Source organism: Euprymna scolopes, chromosome 14 (genome assembly GCF_053919585.1).
Source record: "Euprymna scolopes isolate OS-2025 chromosome 14, ASM5391958v1, whole genome shotgun sequence".
Lineage (NCBI taxonomy): Eukaryota > Metazoa > Mollusca > Cephalopoda > Sepiida > Sepiolidae > Euprymna > Euprymna scolopes.
This window is the reverse complement of record NC_136495.1, coordinates 16,754,745-16,770,688: the sequence shown is the minus strand read 5'-3', so window position 1 is coordinate 16,770,688 and position 15,944 is coordinate 16,754,745. Positions and strand designations below refer to the sequence as shown.

General features: G+C 31.0%; 1 protein-coding gene across 1 annotated transcript in view; it reads left to right on the top strand.

Moving 5' to 3' along the window:
• The window catches only part of LOC145292875 (splicing factor C9orf78-like), a 31,711-nt gene that overhangs the window by 1,478 nt on the left and 14,289 nt on the right, over positions 1 to 15,944 (top strand). The window contains exons 2-5 of the mRNA XM_080138992.1: positions 8,269 to 8,380; positions 9,165 to 9,226; positions 12,562 to 12,642; positions 14,246 to 14,311. Of these exons, the coding sequence (XP_079995118.1) occupies positions 8,269 to 8,380; positions 9,165 to 9,226; positions 12,562 to 12,642; positions 14,246 to 14,311 (321 nt within the window). The remainder of the gene's footprint in view (positions 1 to 8,268; positions 8,381 to 9,164; positions 9,227 to 12,561; positions 12,643 to 14,245; positions 14,312 to 15,944) is intronic.

Below are 15,944 nucleotides of genomic sequence, written 5' to 3'. Positions count from 1 at the left end.
AACATAAACAAGTTCTTGATGAGCCATCCCTTTAAGTAATCCAATTTACTGAATTTCTACTACTTATGATTACTACGATATTGTCCCATTGACTACTTTATCCTTATGTGGCTTCTGGGCCTTGATAAGTGGTGACTCCTTTGTAAAAAAAAAAAAGAAGTAAGTTACACTTATACCTACCATGATAAGTTTATCTGTGTTTTAATATCCAGGGTGGAATGATAAAATTATTACTATAGAAAAGACAACATTATTCCATTTCCATTTGATGAAAAACGGTTTTATTTTTTTTTTTTTATAGACCATCTACTAATTGGCCAGTTGTGTACAAATTCCAAGAGTGATAGAAGCCTTCTATCATGTCTGAAAGTGACACAATATTCAATGAGCGAGATCGAAGATATGCCGCTGTGCAGCTCATGCTCTCTGCCCATCCAAGTTATGACAACAGGAGCCTTGTAAGCACTCTCAAAATGCATCGCTGGGTTGGCACAAATAACAGGGACATACCCAGGGTGATGAAAACAAAGTTTCCAGTCACGTTTATGGTCTTTGGTGTGGTTTCAAGTGAATGTCAGAATGTCACATCTTCGAAGTCGGTTTGAAAGTCAACATCAAAGTGTACCTGGATGTGCTGAAGAGTGTGGTGATCAGTGGCAGACCCTGGGTGTGGCAGCAGGACTTGGCGCCGGCCCACAAGTCCAAAGAGACCCAGGCTTGGCTTTAGAAGGAGTGCTATGACTTTGTACTCTTCTCTCACTGCCTCCCCTCCTCCCCCGACCTAAACCCGCTGGACTACTTTGTTTGGTCATACGTCGAGAACATCAACATGACCTCCCACAGCACCAAAGCCAGCCTGATCGCTGCCATCCGCCAAGTTTTTGCTGAACTCCTATTGGCACTTGTGGAAAAGTCATGCTCCTAGTTTCGGACCAGTATCAAGGCGGTGAGGCTGAAAACGGCTACATTGAATAGATGTCACCTCTACTCCATAATCAAGTTACCTGAATTGATTTTTTTTTTCAATTAAAGTTTTAAAACAAAACTGTAGTGTTGTTTTTTTTTAGGGTGACGACTTCTATTGTTCCACCCTGCATTTCAAAGCATTTTGTTTTTCAAGTCAAACAGTGTCTACTCTGTTCAGTTAGAAAAAACGAATATGGTTGCCATAAGCATTGCGCAAGGACCCTAGAAAAAAATGGAAATTAAACAAAATACTGGTATGAACACGTTAAATAAATGTCACCAATTGTGCAAAAATGTATCGTTCTACCATTCCAGTCATAGTATGAAAGAAGTTGCAATCTATCCTTACAAAGTTATTCAACCATTGCTTAAAGGAGAAATACTTACTATCTACTTGTAAAATATTCTGTCGATCTACCCAATATTGAAAAATACTAGGCAGACTGGTTTTCTCTATTTCAGTACAGGCTGATCCATCTCTTGTATATTCTGAGTATGTTGTTTGAATTTGTGATAAATCAAGACGTTTTAAATCTCTTTAACAAAAGCTATCTACTTAGTGACAAGTAGTGTAAAACGGTAATAGGCCTTTTGGCCAAGATCAAAGTGTAGTATCTGTTCTTCAGATGCTGCACTTAAGATAATTTGTACCAGTCAATGGAGGGGAAACCCTCTATACTGGGACATTTATTATTTTTGGTAACCAGAGTGCCCCCTTTTTGCCTACTTTTAGGGGAGCTGGTTTTTACCTCACATTAAAAACGGCCTTGTGCCTAATTTGCTCAGTGGGGGAGCAAATAAATACCATCTGTTCTTCAGATGCGGCACTTCCATTTCTCGTTCTCTTTCAGTGGAGGAGAAATCCTTCACGACTGAGACAATTTTTATTTTTGTACCTTTTCTCCACGTTAAAAAACGACCCTGGTGTCTAACTCTGTCCCGTGGGGAGGCATTGTAAATAGGTACTTAGTGACAAGCAATATGGATTTTGTCTTGCAAAATGAATTGCTGACACTAATATTAAGAAATCTATCATTGAGGGAAGGGAGAACTTTGTTTCAAAGGCAATAACTCTTCACCTTTGATTATGGTCTGGCACAAACACCATATCAACTTACTAGCTATGGAATATCCGGAAATGTTTTCAACTATTAAATCATTTCTCTATAAAAGATCTATAAAAGTAATGTTTAAATATGTGGGTATTTTCTGATAAACGGTTATTAAGCAAAAGTTTGCAACAATGGTTGTTGTGACTTATGGCGTAGGTAAGAAATAAACACCATGTCGGTCGGGTAACGTTAATAATAGTGTTGGGACGATTCCTAATTTTTATACGATTCCGATTCCGATTCCAGGAAAATATTGATTAACGATTCCGATACCAAGTACGATTCCGATTCCGATTCCTAGGGAATTTATTGTTTTGAAATATACCAGGTAGTTTTATACTTATGGTCGGTAGTTCCCAAATATGTTCCCTAACTTTGGAAGAGATATTTTATGTCTACACCGTCGTGTTTTGGTTTAAATAAAATTATTATATAGTAAACTAAACGGAAAAATTAGCAAAATTTATTTTAGAGAAAATTTATTTTACTTAATTGGAATACAGAAAAAAAACCTCAAAGAAAATAGAATTTATCCTTCAGAGAAAAAACAAATAAAATAGAATTTATATAACAGAACAAAAACAAGAAAATTAGAGAATAAATACACACGATTCATTATTTTGTCCTCATAATTAACAGATTTAATGAATTAAATAAAAAAATATAGCGGAAGAGAAAGAAAATATATACTAATTAAATATAAAAAAGATAAATATTTGATTTAATAATTTATAAATGAACGTGCGTAATGAAAAAAAAAAACAATATACCACGTGACATGGCGCCGTAGATACAAAATAACCTTTCCAAAGTTAACGACCATATATGAGAAATACCATTAATCGAAAGTTTTTGTGTTTTATACCAAAAGGTAGGTATAGCGAAAAGTTACAATTAAAGGAATTTCAAAAACGATTTTTTGTTTAGCTATTGATAGTTGTATTTGTGACGGCAGTTCTTCAGACCTCCATAATTCACAAGGAGTAGTTAACACCTATTATTTTTTCTTACTTTTTCATTGCTTTTACACGTTGTTTCTAACGTGAAGAATAAGTTTAGCCAAACTAATTTTGAAATAGGGTATATCAAAGGAACACATATAAAAATGATACCACTATAAAAAACAAATGAAATACTAGATAAAATTGAGCAAACATAATTACCAAAATTACAGAAAAAGATAAAAAAAAACAAACAAAAAATGGTGAAGTTTGTTGAGTGAAATGAATTATTGAAAGAAAATTAATTGAACTAATAGAAATGTTAAATAAAAAAATGTCACATTTCAATATTTTTTTAATAATTAAATTCTCAGGGTTGTCGAAATTAAAAATTAAGTGATTTTTTTTTATTAGACTTCTTTCGAAGCTTGTTACCTTGAAAAATACATTTAAAACCCAGTTTTTTTTTAAAATAAATTGAAAAATAAATGCAATTAAAAAAATTTAATTGATAATTGAAACTTTAAAAACATATTAAACATTGAAAAATTACTTATCTCACAAATTAACGTCCAATAAAGTAGATCCAGTCTTCATACAGGAATTTGGTTATAATAAATATATCTTTCCCAAACTTAAAAATTAAATCTTTTTTTTTTTTTTTTTTTTGAGAGAGAGAGAGTGCTTTAAAATCGCCGGGGAGTGCCGCCTAAAATTTTAAAGAAGTAAATTTTAGGAGTTTAGTGCCTTTCAAAGACGGTTATCATAATTTATTATCATCATTTAATTTCCTTTTTTTCCTCTCCCCCCCCCCCCACACCTTTCCACGTGGTTCAGTAGTTAACCAGTGCTCCTGTTGCTGTCAGTCAGCTATCTTTACCTAAGTTTTAATTTCTAGTTAAAAGAATTTTTCATGAATGGAATCAGCATTTTTAAAAATTATTTTTTTAGTTGTATATATTGTATTTACTCTTTGAAGTTAAGGAGGGTTAAAAAAAAAAAAAAAATGGTGACACCTAGATGGTGACGAAGGCAAAAAAAAAAAAAGAAAGACACTGCGATTTCGACCCTCACTAATAAAACTGCTCTGAGTGACTAGTTGGTAATTTTTTGTTCCTTTTCTTTTTTATTTTGCTCCTCCAATTTATTTGGATGCTTCATAGTTAAATGTTTTAACATGTTGGTTGTGGTGATGTTAGATGGTTTTATTCCTCGCGATATTTTAATTTGACAGACTTTGCAAATGGCTTTCAACTCATCATCTTCAAAAAGACTTTTTTTTGGACTTTGGGCCATATTAGAAAATTCAGTTTATCTGTAAACAAACAATTTACTATTAAATTTTGTTTTAAAGCTAGTCACTTATTTGGATAATTAATTGGAAATAATCCGCTAAAAAAGACAAAAAGAAAAAAATATAAAGGGATGGGGCGGTAAATTGTACCAACCGGTAGTTAACAAAAAAACTTATAGAATTTAATTTTTGAAACCAATGTATAAAAGTTTACATAATGAAATGCAAATATGCATTTTCGGGTTTGTATTACTGTACACATAGATTCGAAAAAGTTGTCAAAAAACAAATATATAACAAACAAATATTATCAAAGGCAAGATAAGTTACTTTTCTACCAAACTGGGTAATTTATTTTGTTTTTATTCAATGTAACATGTTTATTCAGCTCGAAAAACATGCAGTGTTTACCGATGTATTGGAAAATTCAAAATGGCGCCCGACACTCTCTTTAACATGGTAAGTTCGGGAAAAGGTGTTATAAATAATAAACTAGACCAAATACTATTAAAAAAACACCGAATATATGTCAAAATATGTCACGGTAACATATATTGAGCGAGATTCTAGCAGTATTTTGTATAGTTTATTATTTATAACATCTTTTCCTGAACTTCCCGTGTTAAAGAGAGTGTCGGGCGCCATTTTGAATTTTCCAATACATCGCTAAACACTGTATGCTTTTCGAGCTGAATAAACATGTTACATTGAATAAAAACCCGAAAAATATATCCAGTTAGGTAGAAAAATAACTTATCTTGCCTTTGATAACATTTATTTGTTATATATTTGTTTTTTGACAACTTTTTCGAATCTATGTGTACAGTAATACAAACCCGCATTTTCTTTTGAATTTTTTTTTTTTGGTTGACTGTGTTCAATTCACACATGGTTGATGCGGTTCAATATTGCTAAACTATAAGTCCTTAGTAAAATTCTATTTATAAATACTTTTTAAAATGAAATTATTTAATTAATCGTAAATATTATTTAGACATAAAAATTAATTGATTACAAAACCTTTTAAAAATATATATATTAATTTCTTTTTCGTTCGGCAAAAAACTGCGCAAAACACTTTTAATTTTCAATTTAAAATTCTAGAAAAAAGATTATATTATTCTGCTTTTAATATAATCAAATTCAGGGTTTTATCTTTCTGGAAAAAAAAAAAAAAATAATGGATTTTATTTCAATGAAATTAAAAAAAAAAACCTGACTGAATTGAATTAATTACCCTTAAATTAACGAAGGGGTTATTTAATAACTTTAGGTTTGGAAGAGATAGGTATGGGGTCGATTTTTTTTAAACTTCAAAAGAAACCGACTACTGTCAAAACTTTGCGAAATAATACGTGATCAATTTCATTTTAGAGATATTTCTTTCAAAAGCCTTCTTTTAAAAACAGAAAAAAAAAGTATATTGTTCTATTAAACCTTTTACTGTTTAAATAATTTGACTTTGCTCGTTTTATTTTAAGAAAATATAAGTTGAAAAAGCATTTTCATTCACTATTAGAAGATTTGTCAGTAAAAAAAAAGATAAGCGTTTTTTTTTATTTTTACTCGCAATGTAGAGCCCTGCATACTTCTTTTCAAGTTAACTCTTTTGTAGTTTTGATTACAATAGATCTGAATGAATGAACCTTGTAAGGGAGGGGCACTAAGCATTGCCCTGTTAATAATGAATTTCTTTGGTTTCTTTTTATTTCTCTCTTGCGGTTAGAAATATCAGGAATTTTTTTTCTTTTTTCATCAGACTAAAAGAATCGTAATGAAGGAATCGGAAAATTAAGGTATTTTTTAACGATGCGATTCCGATTCCGATACCTCCCAAAATACACGATTCTTACGATTAACGATTCCGATTCCGATTAATCGTCCCACCACTAGTTAATAAGGTCACAAGTCTTCTCGACATACAATACTGGACTGATAAAAAAAAACGTCCGTCCGTCTGCACAGTCAGACTTTTTATAATCAGCTTGAAGTGAACGTAACAACTATCAACAACAAAAAAAGAGTCTGCACTCTCACAAATATTTCTTTTTAGTTCCAGCTCTTCCGAGGGTGCTGGTAAGTGATATCAACCAATTCTTTTACGTAGAACGATATGTTTCCCGATAATAAAATTGATATGAGATAGGCAGAAACCCTATATAACATTCAGAACATTAATGCAACTCTTCACAACCACTGCAGAGAATTTTACTTTTATTCCTCTGTGTACCTGGAATCAGACGAAATTTCCATGAACAGAGTTTCTTTCCAAGAACTTCCCATCTTTGAAGCACATTGCAATGGGACTGCTTTACTGCAAACTACAACATGATCGTTTTCAAGTCGAATGTGAACAAATACTTATTAACCCATCTTAAGTGTTCAAATTTTGTCCTTTTCATTCATTTTTTTTTCTCAACCTTTTGTTGCATTGTTCTTTATTCAACGAACAAGAGAAAGAAGGATAAATAAAGACCTGGCCAGAGATAGGCTAATTTGGCAGTCAATTTCTAAAAGCTGTCCAAAATATGTTGGCATGTAAAGCAGATGTTACACCAAATATGTTGCAGAGACGAAAGGTTGAACTTTGATTCCTAGGCTTAAAAGAATTTTGATTCCAACTCCTAGAATTTCAAAAATCTGATTCTGACTCCTTATTTTAAATTCTTCCCATCTATTGGTTCTTCAGGGTTCTTAAAACATCTGACTTTTAGCATTCATGTTTGTCTCCTTCCCAAACCTTCGATGCCACATGTTGTTAGAAGATCTTAGGAGACAAATTTCATAAAATGATGTCAATCTATTAAGCATTTGTATGCAGTGTGGCAATGTATGGAAATGAAACATGGCTAATGAGAGTTGAGGCTATGCGTTGCATGGAAAGAAATGATATGTGAATGATGCAATGGATATTTAATGTGAATATTAAAGACAAGCTTAGAGTTGACAGAGGTAAAATATGGACAGTGTAGTGAGATGTGAGGAGAACAGGAGACTTTGATAGTTTGGCCACGTTGAAAGAATGGATAAGAGTTCTTGGGTTAGTAGCAGTTGAGATAGCAGGGTCTGTTCACAAGGGAAGGCCAAGGAAAAAAAATGGGAGGAAATGATAAGAATGGATTTTAGAGAAGAGGGATAATTAAAACCCTGGCCAGAGATAAGTTGGTTCGAACATATATGTCTATGAATCATTTAATACATGTCAGCATGTAAAACAGACAATCAACCGAATGTGGTGATGACTCCTTTGAAAGCAAACTTCTAATCGGAATATATAAGGTTCGACACCTACGATTAAAAAAAAAAAATTGAACTCTGGCTTTTGTTTAGAATTCCCCATCTCTATGAAAAAAATAAAAAATAAAGAACAATCTGTATGATGTATGTACCTGTGATGGAACAAAAATACCATACACCAAAAATTATGTAAATTGATTAAGTAATTTTATTTATATAATGAAAATCATTTTTAAGTGAATTTGAGTTTTTCCAATGTGCCTCTCCCTATATTAAGAATGACTTTCTAAAATCTTGAAAATTTGAATTTGTTAGCGTTATTTCCCCATGTTCCTTCAGACTGTTTTCAAGATGGTGTAGCGATATTGTTGCTGTTCATTTAGTCACAAAATTTGATTTTATTTAAAAATAAAACTATTTGATCAATTATAGTGATTTTTGGAATATGATATTTTCTTTCCCTCATCATACAGATTTTTCTTTATTTTTGTTTTTTGATGGAGAAAGGGGGAAGTTCTGGAGAAGCACTTATCTTCAAATATTGAAAGCGTCTGATTCTTCAGAGATTAAAAAATCTGATTCCAATTCCTCCCACAAGTTCCAATTCTGTGACACGTTGAAAGCAAATATTAGGAAACACTTTTACTAAACTAATAAAACCTTTTTTGTGTTCCATCTTAAAATCAATTTTTCAAAAATGTCTTTCTCTATTTTCCAGATATTCAGTTAATGATATCAAGAATTTACAAAAACTCCGAGAGAAACCAAAAGGTGTGAATGCCCTTAGTTTGGCATTTGGTAAGAAAACAAAGAAAGAAGAAACCGAACCTGTAAGTTGTGCTGAAACAAAATTTTCATGACGACCATATAATATGGGCCAGTTTGGTCACATCTATCTTTATTAAACATAAAATGAATCATTGTCTGTGTTGTTTGTTGTTTCATCTCGCTCTACATCCTGTGGCGTAATCACTGTTATCAATCTGATACTTTGATTAATACAAAATTTTGATTGAAAAGTAAACAAGACAATTTTTTTTCATTGCTCATCGACAAGAGTTGCTTCCCTTTATATATAAAAGATAAGATAGTTTTTGTTATAAAAAAAATGCTTTATATGGAAAAACTAACTTTGAAACTTTTCATGTTGATCCATTCTCGGCTTATCTGTCTTTCTCTCAGTCTCTATCCTCTCCTCTTGACTGGTTTGCTAGTCATCTTTTCTCAAATAATCACTCTGTTAAATTAGATATGTTTACATCATTTGACATCAGTTCTGCTGTCATTCTTTGTCATCTAATTTTCAATCACAGATTTTTGGGACAATTACATTTTGCAATCTACTGATGTCATGGACAAGGAATGTTTCTACTTTGCTATTTCTTTCCAAAATAATTCGTTTTTTTTTTTTTAATATTTATATCGACCTTAAATCTGACTGTTGACTTTCAGATTTTTAATCCGTGCCTCATTCCTAATAACGTCACAATCCTACAAAATTAAGACAATAAAAATTCTCATTTGATTTTATTTGAATGAATTTTAACGATCGAAGAATTAAATGTTTGATTCATAATTTTTTCCATTCTATGTTGCTTTCTTTTTCTCTTTCAGAGTGATCCTTTCAAAATGAAAACTGGTGGAATGATCGACATGAAAGTTTTAAAAAGTGGCACGTAAGTCAGTTTTGTTGAAGGTGAAAAATAGAAATTGATGACCAAAAAGGATGCAATTCTAAAACGAATAAAATCATTTATTGTTGTTTTCAATGTTATTGTTATTGTTATCAACATTGTGCTCGTAAAGTCTATAATCCACTAAGTTCGAAATGAATGATAAAACACATCACCCAGACTTGACTTAAGCCTTTGCAGACATTTTCTACCTCAACAGAAGGCTCCTCTCAAGATTAATGCTAACAAAATGGGAAAAAGTCTTGCTCTGAAGAAGACATTTTTGACCGTTGAAAGGCTCAGCTTATAGAAAAGTAATAATAATTATTGCATTAATTTTAAATTTGCATCATTTTTGACTTTCAATTTCTATTTTAAATATTCAAATATTCATATATATAAATTTGTGTTCCTGTCTGTCTGTTTATTTGTTCACAATTTGATTAATATATACAAAAGGCTAATTACTTTGTTATTTCATTCATTCCCACATATATATATATATATATATATATATATATATATATATATATATAATGATTCTTGCAAAATATACGATTAAGAGGTGACCTCATTTGCATATCATATTCAGGAAAATCGACTTCAATAAATAGCGGCGTATTAGTTATTGTTTATAGTGAGAGAATTGTTTTAAGTGTTCTATTTAAGTTTATTATTTAAATTTGATTTATATTGATAATATATCTAATTTAATTTATTTTTACCAACATCGATTTTTTTTTTATAAACCGGTTTGAGTTATTTCCCCTGGGCGCCAACTTTGTTCTTTTGTTTTTATTTTCTTTTTCGGCGGATATTAAAACTAAAAACGTTCAAGCATTATTTTTGGAATTAGTTTAAATAAAATCAATTCCGTGATTTCGCAATTAACGTTGTGGTCCAGTGGATTTTTATTTTAAAATAAACAATCCAATTCAACTACAATTCTTTATTTAAAACAAAAACAAAAAAAAAAACTTTCATTTACATTTTTTTATCAGTTTTTTTCTTCACATTTTTTTGACATCGTAATTGCTAATTGTTTTTTTTTTAATAACATGTCATAACTCATCATTTTTTTTTTACATCGTAATTGCTAATTGTTTTTTTTTAATAACATGTCATAACTCATCATTTTTTTTTGACATCGTAATTGCTAATTGTTTTTTTTTAATAACATGTCATAACTCATCATTTTGATAACATAAAAATGTGTATTTCGGTTAACACAAATTCTACTTTGGTATTTTGGAAACTGAACTATTTACAGTTTGTTTTCATTGCAACAAACCGTAAAGCAAATCTTTCTAGACTGAGGTAGCATAAAAGAAATTTGCGTAAACTGGAATATAGTCATAGAAAGGTGCTCAATATTTGGAGAATAGCTTCTCTTTTTATCCCTTCTGCCGAAATATCTGGTGGAGAGTTTGTCATATACTTTTTCTTTTTTCGGGGGTGGGGTGGGGTGGGGAATTACATTTTCGTGTTTTCATTCGTTCTTTTATTTTTGACATTTTTGTTGGGGTAACGATGAAGTTGATATGTAATAATGAAAAACTGCTCAATAATCTTAGTATAGAAGGTGTGGCAAAACCAAACTTCATGTCGACCCTGGCAATGCTGGGTATCCATGCTAGTATATATATATATATATATATATATATATATATATATATATATATATATATATATATATAAATATATATATATTTAACTTTTGTTGATTTAATTTGGAAAAAAAATATGGAGGAAACCTGTAGTTTGGATAGTTCTCTAAGACTGATTTTCACTGCAGATCAAAACTGAAAGACGTATATCCAATCTCTTGCACATCTAAATCATTCCAGAAAGTATTAAACTTCAGATGCAATCCTCTACTTATATAAGAATCAAATTTTCCTACAATGGAGTTCTATTGTCAAATTTTGTAAATTGCTGCTCGTAGCACTTATTTTTGTCTTGATAGAATTACAAAATTGACTTTAAAATCTAGTGGGAGGGGGATGATCTCTTCTCTATTTTTATTTCTGTGGTAGGTGTTCGACTGAGCTCAAATCTCTGGTTCCTCTTCATTAGACATATATTTTGTGTTGTTGAAATTTAGGGAAAAAAACCCTTTTGGAAACAAACGTTCATTAACTCACATTTAATGTAATAATAAATAAATAGCAAATGTATGCGGCGCCTGGTGAGGTGCTGTACAGCAGGGAGTGGGAAGAGGAGAGGGCAACAGGAGACGACGAAGGAAGCAGCTCCAAAAGGTTGCAGATCCCAGCACACCATCCGCCTTCCTGTGCCCATGTGGTAGAGACTTCCATTCCCGAATAGAGCTCTAGAGCCATGCTCAAAAATGTCCAAAGACAATCCGCTGAAACATCAAGGCGCATATCATTATCTCTCGAGATAGAAGATTGCTTGGGGAAAACAAACACATGACATTTGCTTCATTTTACAAATTTATCTCATCGAAATGTAAAGGGAGAAAACTCTGTTAAATTTATTTTTCCATTACAGGTTCATACTTTCATTTTTTTTTTTTTTTTCATTTTCATTGTTGATCCAGATTGCAACGTTTTTTTTTTTTTAAATTATTGACTTAAACTCTTTAGTAAATTATTGACTTTAACTTTTTAGTAAATTATTGACTTTAACTTTTTAGTAAATTATTGACTTAATCTCTTTAGTAAATTATTGATGATTAACTCATCTGACTGCAGGTCATCATAAATGTTTATTATTTGTTAAAAAAAACCCTCAGATTTTCTGCAATTTTTGTTTCTTTTTTAAATAAATTTATTTTATACATATTTATCAAAAATATACTTGCTTCAAATAGAAATATAAAATCACTTTTTCCTTGAATTTAGTTGAAAACGCATGTAAAAAAAACTAATAAAAGAATTTCTTTTTTTATTAATTTTTTATCTGATGCCAAATCACACAAGTAACAAGTTTTCGATTCCAAATATTGCATGCTTGTATTTTTGTTCTATCTGGTTTTAATGAAGGCATAAAGTCGTCACATGTTGCATTTATGCCTTACGCATTTGATGGTAGATTCAGTTCCCCACCTCATTGTATGCACATTTTCCACCCATTCTATGACAATTGTTAGTTGCTACAGCTCTATAAGTTGAACTCTGAGCAACTAATTTTGGAAATTTGCTTACATTCAATACACATTTGACATTTTGCTATTTCGATGTATTTTATGCTTATATTTTATACTTATATTTTATGCCAGTTGATATTCGTTATTCATTCTAATACATTATCAAAATTGAATTTTATTCAATTTTATATTGTTTGCTTTTTTTTTACAATTTCTTTTTCTGCAGGGCTTTACAAGGAGAAGATATAGAGTCGATTGGAACAGCTTTTGCTGCAGAGACCAACATCCGAGATGAAGATGCTGAAATGTAAATTTCTTTCTTTTCATTTTTCTTCCTAGACTTAAAATATTTAAATATAAAAAATAAAATATTTTTATACATTTAAGATTAAAGGGGTGGGTCAGTGGTGTGCATGGCGATGACCCTCAATTGCATGCGCCACAGACTCTAGTATAAGTCTTAGAACTGAGAAATATTGTGATAAAGGTAATTTGAACATGATTGGATGCCCAGAGCCACTATCCTCTCTACACACGAGTGAGGTGGGCATTATTATATCTGATTCAATAGAATTGACATTTTAGAGCTTATCAACACTATTATTTGTTTTTAATTATTATTGGAGAAGCCATGTTTTTTCTGGTACAGTATTTACCCTGGGGAAGAGGGTCATCTGGTTTCCCTTTTCAAGAAGAAAATTTCTAGGGAATATTACATTTACAAACTATTCTGAATCGCATGTATATTCTGGTCAAGGGAGATGATTTTAACAATGTTTTTGGAAAGTTTTTTTTTTAATTGTTGGGAAGTGTCACTGTCCTCCCATATACAGCACCTGATATTCCCAAATGGTCACCCATCTAGTACTGACCAGGTTCAATGCTGCTTAACTTCATTGGAGATTTTTTAGTATTCTCAGTTGTATTACGTCACATTGACTCGTTATGTTGAATTTGATGCTATTTTGTTGAGTACTTTTAGAGCCTATACATAACAAACTGACAAATAAAAACTGCTCAATAAATCTATATTCATTGTTATTTTAGGAGAAGGATAGAATGGATTATTACCTTACCCCAAGATTTAAAAGTGACCATTATATTAAATATTATTATAGAGTTGTGATTTCAAAAGTAAAAAAAAATATTTGGGTGCCATCAGCTAGAATTGAAACTGAAAGCAAAACTGTAGCATTCAAAGCTGGAGATGTTACCACTGCACCCATGTAATCAATTTTTTAAATATGTCGTTTTAAACACAAACAATATTACATACTTAATTGTCATATCAAAAATAGTAATATATCCAAAAATTACGAAAAAGCATCAAGTAGAAAGTTATTTATAGTTAAAAGTAAAATTGGGTAAAATCACATTTTCCTTAGATGGTATAAAGTAAACAGTAGGAGTCTACATGCAGGGGACATAATTCTGAAACGAATATTTTAGATTACTTGTTCATGGCTGCAATATTTGTTGTCTATAGCAATAGGCTTTATTTTATTAAAAACACAATAGCAGTTGTTCTATTTGATGAACTTTCATAATTTTTGGATATATTACTATTTTCGACGTGACAATAAAGTATGGAATATTGTTTTTGCTTAAAACAATATATTTAAAAAATCGATTTGTTGACTAAATCTTAACAAATGCCAAATTATCTGCCTTGCAAAATGGCGTTGAGAGCTCATCGATCACTGTTTAGCCATAAAATTAGATATTATTTTTTTTGAATAAAACTATTTAATCAATTTACATGCTTTTTTTGATGTACAACATTTTCTGTCAATCACGGATGCATACACCATAAAGATTTTTTTTAATTTTGGTATTTTTGTTTTTTTTTCATAGGACAGCGACTTCAACAAAAAAAAATGATTTATTTGTTTTTTTTTTTTATAATCCAGGTTGAAATATGTGGAAGAAGAATTGGCCAAAAAGAAGGGTCATCATACTTTTAGGACACAAGAGAAGTAAGTAAGCTTCTTTCCAACGACTACAAAGTTGTGGAACTCTCTTCCTGCTCCCTGTTTTCTTTCTACCTACAGCCTATAAGCATCTCCTGTCTTTACAATAATCATCTTCCATTCTTTAGCTGCTTACATCAAGTGGCTTCATGCCTTGTGATTTCCATTTTAAAAAAAATTTCTCTGTGGTATCAAGTTTTAATTGATTTTTTTTGTTTTCATCTCATCTCAATACACTTATGGGATCTGTCATATCATATCCAAATTAGAAAGATCTTCAGTTTCTGTAGCATTAACTGAACAAATGACACTTACCAACCTTCATGGCGGCAGGTTAGTGGATCTTTTCATTCGATGATAATGGCACCTGGTATTTCCAAGTGGCCACTTATTTAAGCACTCAAACATTCCTACAAGGATCTGTAACTATCTGCCTTGAAAGGAGAAGTGGTTTAACGCTTCATACTGATGTCTTTGGATTTTATTCAACATGAAAACTACAAAGGAAGAAATAGATGACATTCAAAATAAGGGACCAGACAATACATTTCCATGCAAAAGTAGATACAAAAAGAAAATGAACAAATTCAAAAAATGGGCAAATCATAATCACACCATTACCTTATTTGTTAGCAGTGATTTGAATAAGAAGGTATCCATCGATTTCATCCCATTTTCTGTTTGAAAAGTAAATTAGGGCAGCACAAACTCATGAAGAGGGTTAATTATCACGCTATTGAAACTATTCCAATAACTAGCTATTTATGCTAAATATATGATAAAAATGTATATCATAATAATAATAATAATAACTAGCGGGATCTGTGGAAATTCCACAGTGGACTTTTTCATATTTAATATATTGATGTTGGCATTCTGTGGATGTTCAGCTTAAATGGAGATGCTCTGATATTATTGTAGCTTTTTTGTTAAAACTGCAAAAGTATATATCTAAGCTAGCAGGGACGCCCAGCATAGCCTGGTCATAAAATATGCTTAAATATGATATTTTAATTTATGCAGATTTCGTATATATTACTATAATTTTCGATCCATTCTTATATATTACAAACTTGTGATTCCAAAAATAAAAACATATCCATATGGCTTTGGGGCATCAGCTTGAATTGAAACTGAAACCAAAACATATGAAGAAAAAAAAGAATGTATGTATATATAACTTGAGTTCCTTCAGCTATAATCGAAACTGAAACCAAAACTTATGAACAATTCTTGGTAAAATTATTTATTACAAGAAATGGAAAAGCATAACAATTAAACGACAGATATACTCGGAAGAAAAAAAAAATGTGACACACAAAATAACACACACGCTATCGCATTAATAAATAAATTAAAATATTTTATAATAATAATAATAATAATAATAACAATATATAAAAAGTTCATTTAGTGACCCATATACAATCTTTTCTTGATTCAGTTTTAGTCTTTGATGGCAACATCTCATACATCCATTACTATCTATGTAGTCTGGTCTAAATTATTGACATTAGCCAGGTTACATACGGTTATATCGCTTTACACATTCAAAAACGCATCTTTCTTCATCTTCCATGCTCTCTGGTGCCTAGGATACGCAAATATGTTATGAAGATGTGGCATGCTGTACATGTTA